This window comes from Pinus tabuliformis, chromosome 1_1 (assembly GCF_031772625.1).
Source record: "Pinus tabuliformis cultivar Carrire ecotype Pingquan chromosome 1_1, CPIR1, whole genome shotgun sequence".
Classification (NCBI taxonomy): Eukaryota; Viridiplantae; Streptophyta; class Pinopsida; order Pinales; family Pinaceae; genus Pinus; species Pinus tabuliformis.
In genome coordinates this window covers 215,344,454-215,365,536 of record NC_142297.1, presented here as the reverse complement: position 1 = coordinate 215,365,536, position 21,083 = coordinate 215,344,454, and the positions used below count along the sequence as shown (strand labels likewise).

The 21,083-nt window shown below is 38.3% G+C and overlaps 1 protein-coding gene across 2 annotated transcripts in view; it reads left to right on the top strand.

The window, feature by feature from the left end:
• LOC149212309 (putative magnesium transporter NIPA4) overlaps positions 1 to 21,083 on the top strand; it is a 146,701-nt gene that overhangs the window by 71,781 nt on the left and 53,837 nt on the right. For both annotated transcript variants that reach the window (XM_089391815.1, XM_089391816.1), the window contains one exon: positions 14,120 to 14,212. In XM_089391815.1, coding sequence (XP_089247941.1) covers positions 14,120 to 14,212 — 93 coding nt within the window. The remainder of the gene's footprint in view (positions 1 to 14,119; positions 14,213 to 21,083) is intronic.

Here is a 21,083-nt window from a genome sequence, read left to right as displayed (position 1 = left end):
CATAATTGTTGTTGTACTCATTTCAATATGTATCTTATGTAACAAACAAAAGAAAAGAAAAAGTTATTATTTTAAAGCATGGGTTTCATGCTCTTTATTGATGGTCTTCTAGGTAAAAGCATGTTCTTCATGCTTCTAGGGTTTGTTAGGTCATAGGATATATTGTCACGAGTCAAGAGAGTCAACATCGTGTTTATAGGACCCTTCCGGGCAAAATATATCTTGTAAAAATAATTATTTCGAGTCTAGAAAGTCCTGGAAACCTCCAAAGTACAAGTTGGCCCTGGCAATTTCAGGTCGGCCTAAGGGAGGGTATTCAACCCCTTGGAAAGGATATATAAAGGAGTAGATTCGACCTCATTTGGCACTCACCAATAAGTTCGATCTGAAGGAAAAAGTTCGATCTGTATTTGGGAAGCAAGAAGACATGAAGAGCGAAGGTCTAGAGGAAGAAGAAGGCTTGTTTTTTGGCTCTATCTCTCTCACACGTGCGAAGTTATAGGGCTTTTGTAGCTATAATGAAGGCCGAAATTGCAGGTTCAAGTTGTAGTAGGACGAGTTACAATATCGAGTTGTTGGGAGGGTATATTCTGTCTTGACCTCATTGACCTTGGGAGGAGCTGTCTTGCTCAAAGAAGGCTTTCTTGAAGAAGTTGTATTAGGGTTTCCGCAACAACTATATGGCTGAGGTAATAGGACGAAATTGTAGGGTCGAAGTTGCAGCAAGAAGCTGGTTGATATAGGACTAAGCAGTGATATTTGGAAGGGCTAACTTGGTACTTAGAGGAGGACTTGGTCTAGGGTTTGGGTCTTTGTTGTCTCACTTGAAGCAGATTCTATAAGAAGAGAAGATTTTTCTGGGTTTTCCCCTTGGAGGGGTTTTTCCTAGGCTTGGAGCCTAATATTTGTGTCCAATGTATTTATTGTTTTGTTCTTGATATTTGTTTGGTGAAGAAGATCTAATAATGAAACACAAGAAGAATAATAAAGTCCACAAGCAAGTATTAAGGTTCAGGAAATTGAAATTAATAATTGCCACATTGTATTTTCTAATAGCATTTACAGGAAAGAAGCTAGAAGTCGGGCACTTCAGGATTTTTGGCAACATAGCTTATTGTCACATGCCAGATGACAAGCGCACCATTTGGATTTCATTGCAGAGAAGGGCTATTTCATTGGATACAACGAAATGACCAAGGCATACATGATCTACGTTCCAGGTAGCAAGAAGATTATCGTGGGACGAGATGTGAAGTTCCAGGAGGAGAAAGCCTTAAGGAGATCTCACGAGTTGGCAACAGTTGATCAGAATGAGCCAGTGGAAGTTCCAGGGGATGAACAAGGATCTCAGGTTCAGGGCACTAGTACGAGTACAATGATTAGTACAAGCATAGGTACAAGTGCAGAGGAGAGTTCACAATAGGTGGAGCAGTAGCAGTAGGCAGAGGAGCATGAAGCTCCACCCACCACTAGTGGGAGAAGGAACAAAGAGGTGCTTCAGATGTTGAGAGATGCGTAGGAGTTTGTGGGAGCTCCTAAATCGAGCACCAGGGATAGGAGACTACGAAAAAGATATTTAGGGTACAAGGCATTGATGAGCGAGCTCATTGACATTGATCCTTCCAGTTATCAGGAGGCTACACAACATCAAGTGTGTCTTGATGCAATGGTGGAGTACAACTCCATCATGCTGAATGATGTGTGGGAGGGTTGTGCCTAGACCGTTGAATAGGCTAGTGGTTGGCTCTTGTTAGAGCTACTAGATCAAACATGCTGTAGATAGCAGTGTGGATAAGTATAAGGCAAGGTTCCTGGCTAATGGATTGGTTCATAAGGAGGGCATAGATTATGAGGAGACTTTCCCTCTAGTGGCTAGATACACCTCCATTAGGGCCGTGATCTCTCTAGCAACACAGATGGGATGGCAGATTCACCAAATGGATGTCAAGATGAATTTTTTGAATGGAATAATAGAAGAGGTGTACATCGAGGAGCTAAAGGGATTTCAGATGCATGGGAGGGATACACATGTATGCAGGTTGAAGAGAGCACTGTACGGACTCAAGCAAGCTCCTAGAGCATGGTATGGTCGTATTGACAGTTAATTGCAGCAGATGGGCTTCGTGAAAAGTGGGGCAAACTCAAACCTCTACTATTTGATGGTAGGAGGCAAGCCTCTCATTCTCGTGTTATATGTGGATGACTTATTTTTAACAGGGTCACTTGGGCCCATAAAGGATTACAAGAGGGACTTGGCAACAGAGTTCGAGATGAAGGATTTGGGGCTAATGCATTATTTTCTAGGTCTGGAGGTATGGTAGACAAATGGGGAGATCTTCCTTGGTCAAGGGAGATATGCTATGGAGGTTTTGAAGAGATTCAGGATGCTGGATTGTAGACCCATGTCTACTCCTATGATTACCAATTGGAGGAAGATAGATGCATTAAAGCAAGCAACAATGGACCCCACCTTGTATAGACAACTTATTGGCTCTCTGATGTATCTAGACAACACTAGGCTAGATATATGTTTTGTGATCAACACTCTCAGTTAGTTCATGGTTGAACCTAAGAGGGTACATTGGACAATAGCAAAGCATGTGTTGCGATATCTACGAGGTACAATCCAGTATGGTTTGAGGTTTACTTGAGGTGATGGTGTTAGGTTGATGGGGTATACAGATGTAGACTGGGCAGGTAGTGCAATGGATTGGAAAAGCACCTCAAGGTGTTGCTTTAGTATTGGATCAGGGTCGTCTCTTGGTAGAATAGGAAGTCTCTGGCATTGTTTTTTGATTAAACATAATACATGGCAATGAGCATGGCTACATGTGAGGCCGTATGGATTCAGAAGCTGCTAGTGGCACTATTTGGTCAGATGTTGGAATCGACCAATATCTACTGTGATAATCAAAGTTGCATCAAGCTTTCTGAGAATCCAGTGTTATATGATAGGTCAAAACACATCGACATAAGATACCACTTCATCAGGGATTGCGTACAATGTGGAAAAGTTCGACTACAATATGTTTCCATAAATCAGCAGGTTGTAAATATTTTGACAGGGGCTTTGGGTAAAGGAAAGCTTATTTTCTTTAGGGACAAGTTGGGAGTAGTCGAGAACACCTTCCTTTCTAAGAGGGAGTGTTAGGTTTTGTAGCTCGGATAGGTGTTCTAGTCTAAGATGGTGCCAATGAGATTAAGGAACACAATGGATTAATTATCTCCAATACCCAAAAAATGTTTCCAAGTGAAATTGTCTTAATTAAATTAATTAACCAGTTTTAACTATTTTCCTAAGTCTAACTTAGGGAAATGGGTTAATTACTTGGGATTGATTGAGGCAAATCAATTTTTCTCTAGAGACTTATAAAAAAGTTATTTTTAGAAGTCAAGATGATCTTAGCCATCGATTGGAATTAGATTGTGGTCATTTATTCATCAACTAGAGATTATAAGAGGAGATCCGTGTGGCCATTGGAGATTATTCAAAGAGTTTAGGTGAACAAATTTGCAGTGATAGCAAGGGTGCATTGATAGTGTGGGAGACACCAGCTGGAGGGACCAACAAATATTGAGATTGATTTGTCACAGAGAGATTCTTCGCAGTGATTTCTTGATTCTCAGTGACAGAGGCCAAGTTTCTCTAGCTAGTGCGAATTGTCTCTGTGAGGCTGAATTGCTGGAGCAAGTGAAATCTTGCTAGGGAGATAGATTTGCACAAGAGAAGACAGGGTTGCCAGTGAAGGTTGAAATTTTAGTGGAGGTCGAGTTATTTTCCCAATTAGTGCGAGTTTCCAAAAAGGTCGAGTTATTTATTGGGAACGCACTTGTTGAATCAATTCAGGGTCACAAAGAGAGGTTTAATCGATTTAGAGGGGTTGGGTTGCTTCTAGGAGTTCGAGTCAGCTTGCAGAGGTGAAGAAATAAATTTGCTAAAGCTTTGCCAATGAAAGGCAAGCAATTTATGTAATTCTCAATTTGCTGAAGCAATAAAATATGCCCTTATTTGCAGAACTGGTTTTCCCTTCGGGGTTTTTCTAGGGACAATTTGTCCAAAAATACTGGTGTCAGATGTTTATGTTTGTGATAGTTACAATTCTCATGATTATTTACTTGTGAAATTGTAGTAGTGTTATTTTCAAGATTTGTTGTGAATTAATTTCCAGAAGACAAATAATCTGCAAAGATAGAAGATTAACTGCAATCGAATTTTGACACCCTAGTCCAGTAGGTGCTCAAAGGCTATGATCCCTTTGATAAAGGTTTTCGAATGCTTGGAAAAACCATTGAAGGTTGTCCTCACCAACTCTAAATTTGGCACAACCTCCTCAACTGCAATGAACTTGTCTTTGACCTGAGTGATCCTAGTGAGATATGTAGTAACTGTATCCGACTTGGAAATCTTGGTGTTCCTCAACGTCCCATTTAACACCATTTTCTTGTTTGCATTATCATTATTATAAAACATAGTTTAGAGCCTCCCATAGTTCCCTGACATGTTTTTTCCTAGAAAAATGAGGGATGACATGATCTTTCACCATCCATGATGATTTTGTTGGCCTTCACATCCTTCTGATTATGCATGGCTAGTTGTCTTGCATTAGTCAGAGGGGTGGGTGTGCTACTCACAAACTCCCAAGTCATGTTCTCCATCAACACTAATGCAATTCTCTCTTTCTAGGGACTAAAGTTGGATACACCCTCCAACTGGTCTTCAAACCTTAGTCCAGTTGCAATCATCCTCCCAACTTCCAAATCAAATAAAACCCTAGAAAAAAGGTGACTGCTGGAAAATTCTTTTGCTACTGTAAACCTTTGTAACAAATCAATCTTCCTACTCCTCACAGTTTTAGTGCTTTGATACTATTGCCACCCAATCTGGCAGGGCCCTAGGAGGGGAACCTATGGGACAACTACTAGACCAAGTGACAACAATGGGACAAAGACCACTATGACCTTAGTCAATGCCCCTTGTTCTTTACAGACTTGCACCAATGGGAGGAGTCATGTGTAACAAACAAGGTTCGTTATAGTAGGTTAAACACTCCAAAAGACTTGGAATATGCATATCTCCATTGAAGATACAAGAATATATATTAAAATGTATGAATGAGAATGATGTTACAAATAAGAGTGAAGGGCTTGCTTATATACCCTAGGTAGGTGTCCCTTTATGAACGGTCGGAAATCACTTGTAATGGATGTGCCAATGATTAGGTATGGAGTAATTTCACAAGGCCTATTCAAAGGAGAGACACAATGAAGGCTCAATGCTTTAAGGAAGCTAAGGGCTCTCCAAGAGAGACCTAATATGGAAATCATGACTTAGGGCTTGAGATGTGCAATGATGAGGAGAATGCCTAAGCTCAAGGCTTCCAAGATGAGATATGACGTCTCAAGAAGCTTTGCAAGATGATTTGCTACTTCAAATAAGCTCTTTGCTCCTCTCGAGAGACCTAGTGAGGACTTATGCTAGACTTAGGGTTTTTTTGGAATAATTATGGGAGGAGTTCCTCCAAGGTATTCACTAGGTCAATGTGAGAGGGAGGAAAGGGTCTCTTGTGATTTATTCTACCGAATATAAGGTTCATATAACCCTTAAGAAGACCACCTTTCCCAAGGAAAACTAACTAGGTTCCCCTTCTAGGGCACACAAATTTATGGAGAAATAATTGTGGGAATTCCACCAAAATTTGAGATCCTCTAGAGGAGACACAAAGGAAGAGTTATATCGAAACGAAATTTAAAAATTCCTCCTCTAAAGAACTTCGCTGAATGCCCTAGATAAACGTCCAAGGAAAGAGGGGCTGAAATTTTGAAGGAGAGAAAAGGAAGAGAAGAGGAGGGATGATCACAAAACTTCTTGGATTAGTGCCTAGTCCCTAGGCTATGGAGTCTAAGATGATTCGAAATTTTCCAAATCATCTCTATGGAGACTAAAGAATGATGCCCTAGCAACCAATCTTTAACATTTACCGACTCAAGATTTATGGACTTTCATGGAAGAAAAACAAAATTTCGTCCACTAGGAACATTCATTAATTGTCATGCAATGATTAACATATGCAATTGACAACCAAATAGCCTTTAACAAAGATACAATAACATTAACTAGTTGCAACAATTCCATAAATTAGACATTATTCAAGAGAAAATCTTCATTAAAAAGCACTTATATGGACTTTAGTGAATGTACCTTTCTCTTTAAGGACTTTCATTGATTAGAGAAGTCTGAGTAGGAGGAAATCACTTGTAATGGATGTGCCAATAATTAGGTGTGGAGTGCTTACACAAGGCCCATTCAAAGGAGAGACACAATGAAGGCTCAATGCTTTAAGGAAGCTAAGGGCTCTCCAAGAAAGACCTAGGATGGAAATCAGGACTTGGGGCTCAAGATTTGCAATGATGAGCAGAATGCCTAGGGTCAAGGCTTCCAAGATGAGATAAGACCTCTCAAGAAGCTTTGCAGGATGATTTGCTACTTCAAATAGGCTGTTCGATCCTCTTGAGAGAGGACTTACGCTAGACCTAGGGGTTTTCTGGAATAATCGTGGGATGAGTTCCTCCAAGGTATTCACTAAGTCAAGGTAAGAGGGAGGAAAGGGTCTCTTGTGATTTATTTTATCGAATACAAGGTTCATATGACCTTCAAGAAGGCTACCTTACCCAAGCAAAACTAACTAGGTGCCCTTTCTAGGGCACACCAATTTCCGTAGTAATTCTACCAAACTTTGAGATCCTCTAGGGGAGACACAAAGGAAGAGTTATATCGAGATGAAATTTGAAAGTTCCTCCTCTACAGAATTTTGTTGGATGCCCTGGATAGACGTCCAAGGAAAGAGGGGTGGAAATTTTGAAGGAGAGAAAAGGAGGAGAAGAGGAGTGATGATCACCAAACTTGTTGGACCATTGCCTAGTCCTTGTGCTATGGAGTCTAAGATGATTCAAATTTAGCAAAACCATCTCTAAGGAGGCTAAAGAATGATGCCCTAGCAACCAATCCTTAACATTTACTCACTTAAGATTTATGGACTTTCATGGAAGAAAAACAAAAATCCATTCACTAGGATCACTCATCTATTGTCATACAATGAGTAACATATGCAATTGCCAACCAAATAGCCTTTAACAAAGATACAATATCATTAACTAGTTGCAACAGTTCCTTACATTAGACATTATTCAATTGAAAATCTTCAAGAAAAAGCAGTTACAAGATGACGATAAGATATATCCAACCATAAATCAACAAGTATCTCTAAAGAAGATCGAATTCTAGCTCCAAAAATATCAAAATGCATCAATAGAATCTCCACTAGCATCCAAGAGAAAAGTGCAAAGTCTTTTTACAAGAGAAAGATCTGAGTGATGATGATGAGTTCTCACAAATGAGACTCATCTCTATTTATATGAGTTTCTCCTAGTTTGATTTAGCCTAATTAGACCTACAAATTATAAAATAATGTGCTAGATACAAGTCTTGGTGACAAGTCCACCAAGAAGCTAACACAAGTTATGAAAAATCCATTCATAAGTGAGCTGAAATGATGACGCCATGATGAAGAAGGGCCATTGGAGGGCCTCGTTGAGTCCTCTAGGTGCTGTGATGAGAGAGAGGGTTCCATGAATGATGGACAAGGGTATGGCCCCTCAATATCTATGTGGGTCACCATGTGGTGCTCCAAGTTGGTCTCAGGGCACAATTGCTGGTCTCATGGGTCTCTTGATGACAGATAAGCCCGTAGACTGCTCCAAATGAGGGCTCTGAAGATGGTGCCTTCCCTCCATGTCTCAAGAGTGAGACAGATCTCCTCTGGGCCTTGGATTAACTACCCTGATCATGCTAAGCCAACTGGGTCACGCTAGTCAGAGTGCATCATCTCACGAATAATGTGGGGCAATGAACAAACTGGTGAAGGTGCCATGGCATTAAATGATGCTAATACACATGATGGAGTCCCATGGCTCTCAACGGCATCCCCTACAAATGTTAATATGATCCTGTGGTGGGCTTCGACCCCAATTATGTTGCCCATCCCATGATGAAACCACTTGCCAATTACGTCTAAGATCCAATGCGTCTCCTCGCCATCAGGTACAATAATTCATTAGTGGATCTAAGTGAACCAAGCTTCTTAATCTAGGGCACAAATGAGACTTCATAATGGGCTTTGCTTTGAAATTTGGGGCTTTAAGCATGTAAAGGTGTTACCTCCCTACGTAGGAGTGGCTAATAAACAACCCTATTAGGTGTTCCCAACCTATAAAGAGAAAGGCAGGTCCAAGGTACATCCTTCAAGTGATAGTGGTCATGTGAATAATGATGAGATGGATAGGGACACAACGGTCTCAAGGTCAAATGCCATGGGTTCAAGGGTGGTAATGATGAGATATGTCCACATATTTGGGTGTATAGATGTAGGAGGGAGCAATTGTGGTAAATGAGTTACCCCAACCTTTATTTTTCCACCCTTCTTCATTTGCGTTTGCCTTTTCTTGATTTTTCTTTATTATATTGCTAGGTGCTCTAGGAGATGAGAGCATGTTGTGTCTGATGTAAGTAGTGATTACCCCCTTAAGGTGGGGTAGTTCATCACCCACCAAGGGTTGGGACATGCATGGGTTCCATAATGATAAGGGGGGTGCTCATGGGGCCCTAGGAACCAAGATGATGGCCATAATGAAGGGGTAGATCTCATGTTTGGCTTTTGCCCATGTGCTAATATCATGTCCCGACCATCTTTTGCATTTTATGATATTTTTTGTTTGTTTGTGGCCATGATATGTTTTTAACCTTTTTTTTTAGCTACGTCAACCTTCGAGCAACATGTCCAAGCTCGACCCAAACATGTGGACAATGGGAGGGGGTGTGCTTGAGCGTTATGGACCTAGTGGTTATGTGGACCCAGAGAGGGAAGATGATGAAATAGGGCTTGTAATGCACAAAGGGGAGCGAAAAACATGAAATGGGAAAATGGGATTGTGCTACCAAAATCATGTTTTCCCAACTAGTTTTCTTCTTGAAGCTATAAGCCAATAGTAGATATCCCATAGGACTAGGATTGAGGATTAACCTTCCATTTAAGGCGAGAGAACAAAATTGTTGTTTTGGGGTAGCATCGGATGTGCTCTAGCCATGAAAATTGGTGGAGACGCTAAAGCACATGAGATCTCCAAGACCCAGAAATGGTTTGGGTAGATTCTAACCGGTTTGGAAGATATTAAAATAATTAATATTTTTATTGGAGTTCCTAAGTCTAAACCTAGGAAAAATAAAATATTAATGGTATTAATATAAAATTGGGTTAGAAGGTTCCAAAAGACATGGATCAAGCCAAATGTAATCTTATCCGTTGATTAGAGATGTAATCTCGTCCGTTGAAGGACCAACAGGGAAACTATAAGAAGAGGCTTGAGGGTCAGTTGGAGGACACACTAAGGGAGACCAGTCAGTTCAATTTCTGGAGCGGGGTTTGCTGAGAAATTTGAACTAGTGGTCTGGATTGCAGCAAGAGATAGTGGGTACGGAATAGAGAGGCATGAACAACACCAGAAGATCAGCGCAAAGGTTAGGGAGGCAGAGGCAACAAGACTGCGCAGTCATTGGAGGGCTTGCATGGGTGACGTAGAGAAGCCTAGTGCTGACACGAAGAAGCAGGAGCTGACACAGAGGGTCTGGGAGCTATGCAAAGGCCAGCAAGTCTGACGCTGATTCTGGGGGAGGGTGTTGGAGAATTTATCTCTGTTGGGTAAGCGAGTTTTGCACCTAGTTGTACTCAAGAATAACTGATTAATAAAATCCTCCTCTACTGCACCGATTTTCCCGCATTGGGTTTTCCCGGGGACAATTGTTCGAAAATATATGTGTTGATGTGCTTGATTCTTGTGCATGTATTTGTTTCTGTATTATGGTGTGATGTCTACAACATAATTTATTTTAATGTTTACTGAAGGGTTTTCGTAAATAACTTATTGGAAAATAAGTAGGTAAAATAAATCAGTTGTTGCAGTAACAGAATTTTCACAAAAACTACAATAGAAACCCTTCCTTCTTCCAAGTCACCCAATAATGCGTACCCAAAGTGCCGAAAGAAGAACAAGCATAAGTACCCAATTGAACAATGAAAAACATACCTTTAGGATTTGGAAGGCCCACCTTCAAACATATGCTCTAGACAGATGGACGAGGGGACATATATGACTGGCTCAGAGAGTAGAGATCAAGTGGCACAATATGTCAGAAACACTGGTGGCTGTCAGGGGCTGCTGGCTGCCGGTTGAAGACAAATGCAGGAGAAAAATTCTCCTATGGGGTCACCCACTTTGGTGGGTAACAAATACCATGTTAAATTTTAAGATCAGATTGGATTTGATTTTCCTAGCGATTTATTTTATAACCAAAAATATTTCACCCAATAAAATGCTTTTCTGAAAACTGTTGAAAATAAATACATTTGTATTTTAGCTTTTAAATAAACTTGCAACAGAAATGAAATGGAAAACCAGTCACATAACAGAGCATAAAAATATTCCCAACAAAATTTCCTTCATTTTCTATTACTTTGGAAAATTAGGGCCTCTTTTAACAAGGAACTCAACTCACAAAGATTACACAAAAAATACAATAATGGAACTTGGCAACTTGGCCCCTAGATATTCGATCTGCAATTATGCTCACTATCTCCACAAGTTTGGCAAACTTGAAGATGTTCGGCTCCTCCTCAAATGCACTGTCAGCCTTGCTTGCTTCCCCACATTCATTGTTTTCTTGTTGGAATTTGGCTTCAACACTCTCAACCTGCTCCTATACACAACAAACTCTTGGCATTGACCCCAAGCAAACTTGACCCTTCACCTGTGTACTCAACCTGCAAAACTCTTGCTCACTCAAGCCTCTAGCTGCACTTTCTCTTCTCTCTAGTCTTGAGTCTCTCACTCTTGAGAAAAGCACTCTCTCAACCACAATGTGTCTTTCACTTCTCCCTTAGGCCTGTTTGATAATTTCATTAGTCAAATCCCTAACCCTAGTCTCCTAAGTGATGAATGACTAGGATTAGATCCTAGGCTTCACTTGAGATCAACGTTAGAGATTAGATCTAAGTCACTTAAATAATTAAATTATTTATCCTTAGAAACTTGGTTCAATAGTCAACATTAATTAATAAATTAATTACCATACTTTTCCTAAGTTAAACTTAGTACAGAAATCATAATAATCACTTACTCCTCATGGGCAAACACTTAAAGAGGCAATCTGATATCTTCTGCATACTTGAAAGTTGATACCTAGTCTATGCAGAAGCAATTGTCTGAGTTAATAACAGCAACACATCTTTGATCTCTTTCCTTTCGTGCATTGGCCACTGTTTGTGTTTCTCTTTGTCCTTACCTGCATTACCCTTCCTTGCAGGTGAATGTATTTCATATGATGTTTGATGAATTTGAAGTAGGGTTTTAAAATTCACTGAAATTTGAACATGAAAGTCAAAATATGGTGAACTTGGCGATAGAGAGGTTAATAATTTGACATTTGTATTCCGCGGTTAAGTGGACAGAGAGCACTGATACTGACTGAGATGAGGTCTTGTATTGTTAAGGGATGATGATATCCACCAAACATCCTCTAATCAGGATGGTTGGCAGAGAAGTATCCTTAATATTGTAATATGTAACTATACTAGGAGTGAATCATAGATTATTGGGAGTTTACTTGCCAACTACATATATAAGCCAACAAAGGGTTCCATATGTCTGCAATGAATGTTTGAGCCCATGCCAAAATGCATAACCTTATAGGTTGGAGCTAAGCCATAGCCTGATCCTTAATAAACACATTCCAATGCCAACATCTTAACACTTTCACGCTGAAGATATCCGTTCAAGCTTAGGTTACATTCTGTAATAGAGAAGCTGGGTTTCCAAAATATATTCTTTCACTTCACTTTTTCAGAATCCATTCAATCACTTTTCTCGTGGAAGGCTTCTCCTATCAAGCAGTGCACAATTGCTAATAAAAAACCACAGTTAGGACATTTCAATAAGATTATTGGGCTTTGGACTATGTTGAGGTTGTGAATAGTTACTCTAAAGGGCCATGGAATTGATTTAATGCGCATTTGGTCATGGCACCTCTCAACATGCTTATGTGCATAATTGACAACCAAACTCTTTGTCATTATTCATGTCACACCTATCCTGATATGCTTAAACTCCTGTTTGAATTGATTCAAACAAGTCTCGAGACTATTTACTGAATTATTTCTTATATGCATCATATGCCAAAGTGTCAGGAAGGAGAAATCATTTCCTATATCCCGAAACACTTTGCTCCCATTTTCCTATATCATTGCCATTTCACATTTTTCCTTCCTGGTAATATAGTTTGTATTTAAGAATCATAGGTTTGTGGCCCTCTATAATGCTCACTCTTCATACACTACATCTTTTAAGTCTATTATAGACAACTTAGTGCAATTTGTCTAATCTATGTTTCCAGGACATCTATAATTAGACAATTGTTCTTTTAGAGTACAAAGTGCCCAATAATTGACCAATGTTGTTTAGTGATATAGTTCACCCCATAACCCTCAAATAGGCATGCTTATGGAACCACTGTTATAGCATGACCAATTTTAGGACTCTGAGGCATCACTTTGGTCTTTGGAATCTGCATGATAAAAAACCCATCAGTACTAGACCAAGTGCTATGTTGCTTCCTAGGGTCATGTACTGTCTATATGGATCTAAGCAATGCTTGTATAGATGTGTCATCCAACAAGTATTAGGTGATTTTATACATGTGGATTATGAACATGGAAGATAATTTTTTCTTATGACGGTGTTAGATTGATGGAAGTTTCATGGTTTTTTGGCCTATGTCACAGTTCTCTGTATTATTAATTTGTTGCTACTAGCATTAATTTCAGTTTTGACATTGATTGGAGACTAATAAGTTTTGGCCTTTTGGTATTGATTATGATCTACTTGTGAACTCTGTTAACCATTTGAGTCATCCATGCACACAAATGAAATCTCTTTTGTTTTTCTTCCACTTATAATTCTCTCAAGTTAAAACTTAACATCAACATGTCCGTGAATTTCAAAAACTTGCTCTTCTGGACTGAACCTCCTCTGATCTCCTTTTGAAGTATAAAAATTTGGAATTCTCGTATTTGACACATTTTTGTACCTGTTGACAACTTCTATGTGAATCCAAACAAATTTCTCATTTGTTGAGGCGTATATGCTTGTAATCTCTAGCCATTCACTCACAGCAGAATAGTAGCATCGACAGTGGTGAGGGAAAATTCCCTGTGCTCTTTCCTTTATCTTCTTTAAAATCAATCACAACCTCATTTACATATCAACAGAAGATTTCTACTCAGCAGATCCAGAAAGCTGCTGACTTCTCCTTACTTCTATGCTCCAGTATTAGTTTTCCTTATATCAAGAAATTAGTAGGAAAGATGGGATTAAAATTGAAATTGAACACTTCACAATCAATTAGGGGTCTTCAGAACAAATAAGACTATATCCTTCATGCTGTTCTATTTTGATTTAACTAATACTTTATTTGGATGTGATTCAAGCCATGAATTGAATGTGGATTATGATTACTTTATCTGAAATGGGAACACCATTACAAATTGGTTGTGTGGTCTTTGTTCCACAACAAGAACCCTCTTTGCTTTTCCATGGTTGATGCCAAATCATATCATCAATTGGGTGCTATCGATTTTCTTTATTAGATCTTCTTATTTGATTGAAGGGTTTCACTTAGCCATTTTGCAGTCATGGACCTGTTGAGTGGGTAATTCCAAAAGAAGTCACAGATTTAGCAGTGGGTGGATCATTATCTCCAACTATTTTGCACACACTCACACATGAAGATTTTTGATATTTAGTATATATATAAATGTTATATTATTTGATTGCTTTCTCCTTTTAAAAAACACAATTCCCAGAATCATCAAAAGCTTGAGGGAAACAATTTATATAAAGATGTGGGTGATAACCATTACTTCACTGCTTTTTTGCATTAACTATGCTGTGCATGTTTTTATGGAAAAAATGCATAGTATGATGAGATCTTTAACATAGTTGCAATTTAATGCAGGCTCTGGACACTTTTAACACGGCAGTTGTATCTCCAATCTATTATGTGATGTTCACATCGCTTACCATCCTTGCAAGTGTAATCATGTTCAAGGTAACATACGCAGAACTAGGAGATGCTATGCACAGTACATGCTTGACGTGATCGATAGTATATCTTGAGTATTTTTTTGTGCAGTTAGCTTTTAAAATTAATGGAATTCAAATGGGCAGAAGTGAAGTCTTCACGCAGCAATTCATTAAACTGTATCTAATATTTCAAATTGTTTTTCAATGTTATCTCTTTAGAATGTTATCTTTACTTCTAAATTGTGCCGACTGTCATTTGTTGTTACTTGAAATATTCTTCAAAGTTTTAGCCTTGTTTGTGCACGTGTACCAGGCAAAAGCAATACTGAAAACGTATTTGGATCCTCTATTTACAGCTAATTTACTTGAAATAAGAAACATGTAGCATCTCTATATTATGTTATTAAAGAATGTCACAAATGCGTCTTTTTCTGAGCAGTTAGGTTTGCAATTTACAGAATCAAAAAGGGGAGAAAATGAAGTTTCCATGCAGCAGTCCCTTAAACTGTATCTAATGTTTCAAATTGTTTTTCAAGGTTGTCTTTTCAAAATGTCATCTTCACTTCTAAATTATGGCAACTGTTATTTTGTTGTTAGTTAAATATTCTTAAAAATTTTAACCTTATTTGTGCACATCTGTGTACCAGGAAAAAACAATACTAAAAACTTACTCTCTGTCCTGTTGCCTCAAAATCTAACAGGTCTGGTGAGGGGACTCACCAGGCAAGGACCATACTCTATGGCAATAATGAGGAATGGTTGCCAGTGTCACCTCAGCAACCTTTCTCCTGCTGTTCAGTGGGATTTCTACCAAAAGGGATATTTCCCTATGCCACCTACAAGATATTCGAATACTATAGCTCAAGGTGATTTAGTCTGGAGGTCTAAAGATAAGTGGAGGACTTGGCACGGCCTAAGATGACCAAGATATTCAAGACTAGGATTCAAGCTCTCTACGATTTGACCTATGACAAGTCTGTTATAAATTAGGTTAGAAAACTCCTTAAAATGATCTTCAACAAGAAGGGAACTTTTTCCGCCTTGCTTACACACATAAGTTAAAGTGGGAAAAAATCCTCAACCCCACTAGGTGTGACCTTGGTGGCAAAGCTCAGAGAAGGGGCTGTCCCCTAATACCAACTCTCTCTGTCTAGGCTCTCTCTCCTAGATAAGGCCAAGGGGGGTGGACCCTAAGGAAGGTTTATAAAGAAGGCTTGTTAAACTAACAAGTTCTAGGAGATAGTTAATAAATCAATTAGAGCATCAACCATTCAATAACTTGAAATATAACTTGAAGCAATAAAACTGGAACGAACAAAGTTTGTTCTTCAAGTTAAATACTTTAGAAGACTTGGAATATAAAGATCTCCTTTGAAATACAAGAATATATATTATATGTATGAATAAGAATGATGATACTATGAGAGTGAGAGGCTTGCTTATATACCAAGCAGGTGTCTCTTCATGGAGAGTCATGTCTCATTTAGACATGCCTCTTCAACCTAATTACTAATTAACTAATCATTATTTATGATTATTATCATTTACATTACTTGTGATATATTTTATTCATAACATTGCCTTCCTCCTCAAAAAGCTTTGTCCTCAAGGCTTATTGATCAAAAGGCTTGATCTCTTTTTTCTGCTTCGAATGTCTTCTTGTATCGAAACTGTCATTTTTGTTGAAACAAGACGATATGATGCTCAGAGTGACATATAAAATTGTTGCACAGAGAATGGATCTGACCATCCTAAATTAATCTTCTGTGGAATCTTGTGGTTACTGAATACTTCGTGTGAATTGTTATCACAAGACTAAATTGTACTGACATTAGTAGTCTTTGGAACATAAGTTTTATGTTCATTATCAGAGTGATATAGATTAATAGATTGATTAAGATGTCTATTCTTGTGATTTGGATGTAGATAAGGAGTTCTTTTGGTTTGTCCTTCCTTTATCACGTGTGAGGCAAGATTCTGATTTATTTCAGGTGACGATGTTGTTGAGTTGGTTGCAAAACCTTCACTTGGGATGTTTATCGTCTGAACTGCAACATCTAAGTGTGTATTTTCTTCGACTGACTTGTCTTCTTGAGTTGTGATATTCACTGTATCGAAATTTATTCCTTTCTCTTCAACTTGGACTTCTACATTCGATGCTTCCTTCTCAATAAGTTGTTGTACCTTGTTTTCCAATGACTTCTTGTCCTTCTTAAGCTTCTTAATTTGCGTCTGTAGTTTTTCACTGTGGTCTTTAAGTCGAGAAAATTCTTCATTTTTGTTAGCAGTGATGTTTTCAACTTCTCTTTGCATATTTTGTATCGCCTTTTTACTTTTTTGAAGAATTACTTTTGAGATTTCTTGTATGTCTTCAGGCATCACTGAATCTAGCTTCAATGTAACATCTTGTAGTGTTATTTTTTTCTTTTTGTACGAAAATATCAAAAACTTCTTTTTTGTATTTAGAATGAAAGACCCTAGGGTTTCCATCCTGGGTGAACCCAAAACAATGTCACTATTGTCAAAAAATAAGGTTTTCATGGTGAATTGCGAGATAAAATTATAATCTCCAATACTTAGTTGTAGATTGTTTATGTCATATTGTTCGTCACTTGTGTTAATAAAACTTGTTTCAATGATGTTTGATTCAGGGATCACTAATTGGTTAGCACATTTAGGACTAACATAACTACCCTCTTCAGTAGGGCTGATAGATATTACTACTTCTCTTCTAGCAAGTGATCCTTTAATTTTAAATAGTGTACTACCACATTTGCTAAAGGTTCTAGGAAATCTTTCCTTACTAGTTTCCATTTTTCTTTTTCCGAATGAGCTTTGAGATTTTAAAGTGGCCTCTTTTTTTTAAAGTCTATTTCTAGCTATATTTTTCAACCTTTTGTATTTCCTTTCCTCAAATATTTTATATTTGTAAATAAAATATTTTATTTTTATTCACTTAGTAACCATTTCCATTCTTTAATTAAGACTTCAAAATCTACTATAATGCAAGTCACATGAACTGTCATACATAAAGGGTCACGACTTATAATATTGATTTCAAATCCGATTTCTACAATCCTTGTAATCTCGATTTAGGAGACTAATCTTACTGCACCATGGCGTGAGAAGAGAAGAGCCCACTCTGGCAAATTCCAGTAATAGGAGAATTTCCTTAAATTCTTCTCTATGCAACCTATTCATATATATGCCCTTCCAAATCATTGTCGTGAACTGGCTGCCCACAACTAACTGTTTTTGTGGATACCCATGGATGAAACACATGCACATTAGCGTGTTCTCTTAAAAACCGCACTTGTGTCACAATAGAGGCATGATCTTGGAGATGTTGTGACTCTTGGGTTTACAACACCACGATACGTGACTAAGATCTCAATTTTTCAGGACAATATAGGAGACTACACAAGGAAAAAAAACATCGACACTGTTGGTGTCTAACACGACCTATGGTAGAATCGCCAAACAGGCCGGAAGGAAGATGTCTGGATGGGTAGCCCGGTTCGCTGCAAGGTATTGTGATTGGCTTGTTGGGGCTGCTGGAAGCTGTGTGAGTGTGGGCGTCGGGAAGACTTGAGGGATGCGGTTTAGCAGGAGTTGGGTTCCAGCGACGATGCGGTTGGGTCACATCTACTAGAAAGGCAGAAGAATAGATGATTGACCAACTGCACCAGCTATGGTGGTGAAGCAGTGGTAGATGGGTGGATGTGTCGAGATGACAAGACAATATTCAGCAGTGGTGGCGGGAAAATGCTCGCGGAGGACTTCGCTGTTGGGGTTGGTCGATGGCCACAAGTGGCAGCACTATGGCATTTTTATCGGCTATGGTCTTTGGCAGCACTTCGCTGGTCTGTTGGGCTATGTGGCCAATCTAGCCTGTCGACTATAGGAGTTGTGGTTGTTGTGTGTGCTGGTTGACGGATAAATCACTGCAACTGCATTTGGTGTTAGACAACTTTTATGTTTTAATTTATATTTTTATTTCATTCGGTTGTTTTTTTTTAAATATTTTTTTGATTTCTTTTTTTTAAATAAATTTGTTTATTTTTGATATAATTTTTTTTTCTCTTTTATTTTTCATTTTTCTTTTTCTTTTTATACAATCAATATATATATATATATATATTTTAAATGGCCAAGGCTTGAGAAACAGAGAAACTCCAACTCTGAGCGAAACGCTTCAATTACACAAAAACAACGTTGACAAATGTGACAGTCAAGGGTCGGATCGGAGAGCATGGCTGTGTGCAGTGGTGGAGCAGCCAGAGGATCAAACTGCTCTAATACCAAATGGAACGAACAAAGCTCGTTCTTCAAGTTAAATATTCTAGAAGACTTGGAATATAAAGATCTCCATTGAAATACAAGAATATATATTATATGTATGAATAAGAATGATGATACAAGGAGAGTGAGAGGCTTGCTTATATACCAAGCAGGTGTCTCTTCATGGAGAGTCACGTCTCATTTAGACATGCCTCTTCAACCTAATTACTAATTAACTAATCTTATAAGAAATATATAAGAAGACCAATGCCAAATATATTCTTATAAGAAATGAAATATATGCTCAAATAAATAGAAGTACTTGCAACAATGGAAATGTCTTCAAGATACAACAAGATCAAATGGAATGAAAAGCTACAAGACAAGTGTTAGTGAACCAAACCAAAGCTACAATATGATGGTACAATTTTGAAAGGATAAAATTGAAAGCTTGCAAATAAATATTGCTTGTACTTGACAAAAGGAAATATGCTCACATATAACAATGACATAAAACTTTAAACTTGATCCAAATGAGCATAAACAAGGTACAAGAAAAGTACTTGCAAATGAAAAGATATAAGTGCTTTCAAAATACTTTGCATGTATTTGAGAAAGAGCTATATAATGAAATGTTCAATGAGATTCCAACTTCAAATGCATGCAAGATAAACCATCCAAAATGGCTAGGTGTTTGTGTGCTAAGGTGCCCTTGGTTGATTTTAGTTAATGTCTATTCTAGGGTGTTACTTCCCCACAATTCCTTAAACCTGGTAAGGACTTGATGTGGTTGCAAGAAGTCTAGGACGAGGAAGCAAGGACTTCATTAATGATACCCCCAAGTTCTTCAAGACAACCTACATGCCTTCATTCCTACAAGGAAATTGGCCACAAGAGAACTGCGAGGTCATGCATTTTACCTTTCCTCTAAACCTAAATTTGATGCCCATTTCCTTGATAGGAGCATCCCCCATGCATCAAGCACATCTATCACAACAATATGTATAGTCATCATTCTGTCTAGGTATGCTGCTAGTAAAACTTGTAAATCTTAAATTAACCCACACACTTCTATTCTCTTTTTGAATCCATTGAACATATGTTGTGATAGGACCTAGATACCCTTAAGTTCAGTTGTTCCATGACTTTCGTGGTCATGACATTAGATGAAGCCCCTAAATCTAGCATGTAGTTGAGTAAAAGACGATCATTCACTATCAAAGTAATGAAGAACAATTGATGATCTTCTTTCCCCACAAAACAATTCATACTCTTCAGCATAATTTCCTAATTTATTGGTACATCATTAGGCAATTCTTTCCTTTGATTAACTTCAATGGCACTTAGCAACTTTGCCCTTTGAGATGGTATCTTTAAAAATTCTGATACTAGGGTAGAAACCTTTGTGTTATTTATCCAATCGCCCAAGTTAAAGTTCAACTCTGAAGTAGGAGGAGAAAAAATTCTGTAATTGCTTCGATTTTGAATATCCCTTCTTTGATAAGTCATACCTTTATGCTTTTCCATAGCAAGAATCTGTCCATATGTAGGCTTTTCCCCAAAAATTTTAGTGACATTATCAACCCCTCAAGCACTAGGCCTATGATCAATCTCTTGATTTCTTTCAATGGTCTTAACTTGATCTTATATGGAGAACATATTGATTTGATCACTTGTTCCCACATGTTCACCTCCCATCATGCCACTTTCCATGATTCTCCTTACAATGGATCATGGCCTCTTCATGCAACTCATCACATGGCGAACAATATGGGGGAACTCGATCTACCTTGTTGGTGGACTCCAATGGATTTGGAGGCCTACAGTCTTGTCGGGGGCTCGTATTATTTTTGCCATCTATCATTTGCCGTAGGTTGAAACTTTTGCATTTGTGATCTTTCCATGGCCACCAACCTATTTTGCATGACCATAATTTCTTTTGCATGATTCATATCCATGCTCTTGATTAATTGGGTTAACTCCTTGATATGATACTTATCAACCTCCTTCAACTTAACTTTTCCTTTGTATTAATGGGACTTTGAAGGTCCTCTATTAAAACCGGGAATCTCTGACTTTCCAAAATCCTTTCTAGCCTTTTCTATTTTTAGGGCTTCCATTTGAGCTGTAGCCAAGTTTGCAAGCTCCTTTCTTCTCATCTCATAGGATGTATCAACACCAAAAGCATCAATGTAAAAGATCAAAAGAAAATTTTCAAGAGATTTAACATCTTGAGGTAAACTCTTCACAATATCATTAAATTTCTTGTTAAACTCCTCCACCGTCTCATTCTCGTTTTTCTTAATATAGCTAATGGTGTTGAGCAAATGCCTTTCTTCCTTGTTATCTCCATACTTATCATTGAAGGCATTAATAATTGAATCTAAAGAATCAAAAGAGTTAGTAGGATGCTCAGTGAACCAATCAAGAGCATCCTCATCTAAAGAGAGGACAAAGAGTCTTGTTGTTGCTCAAAATGTATAGGCACTGCGACAACGACTTAGGTCGGGGCTGTCACCCTGATCCCCAACCTCTCATTTTAAGCTGTCTCCCAACAACAGGCTATGGGGGGTAGATCCTATGGAAATGAAATGACAAAGGACAAGATGGGAGCC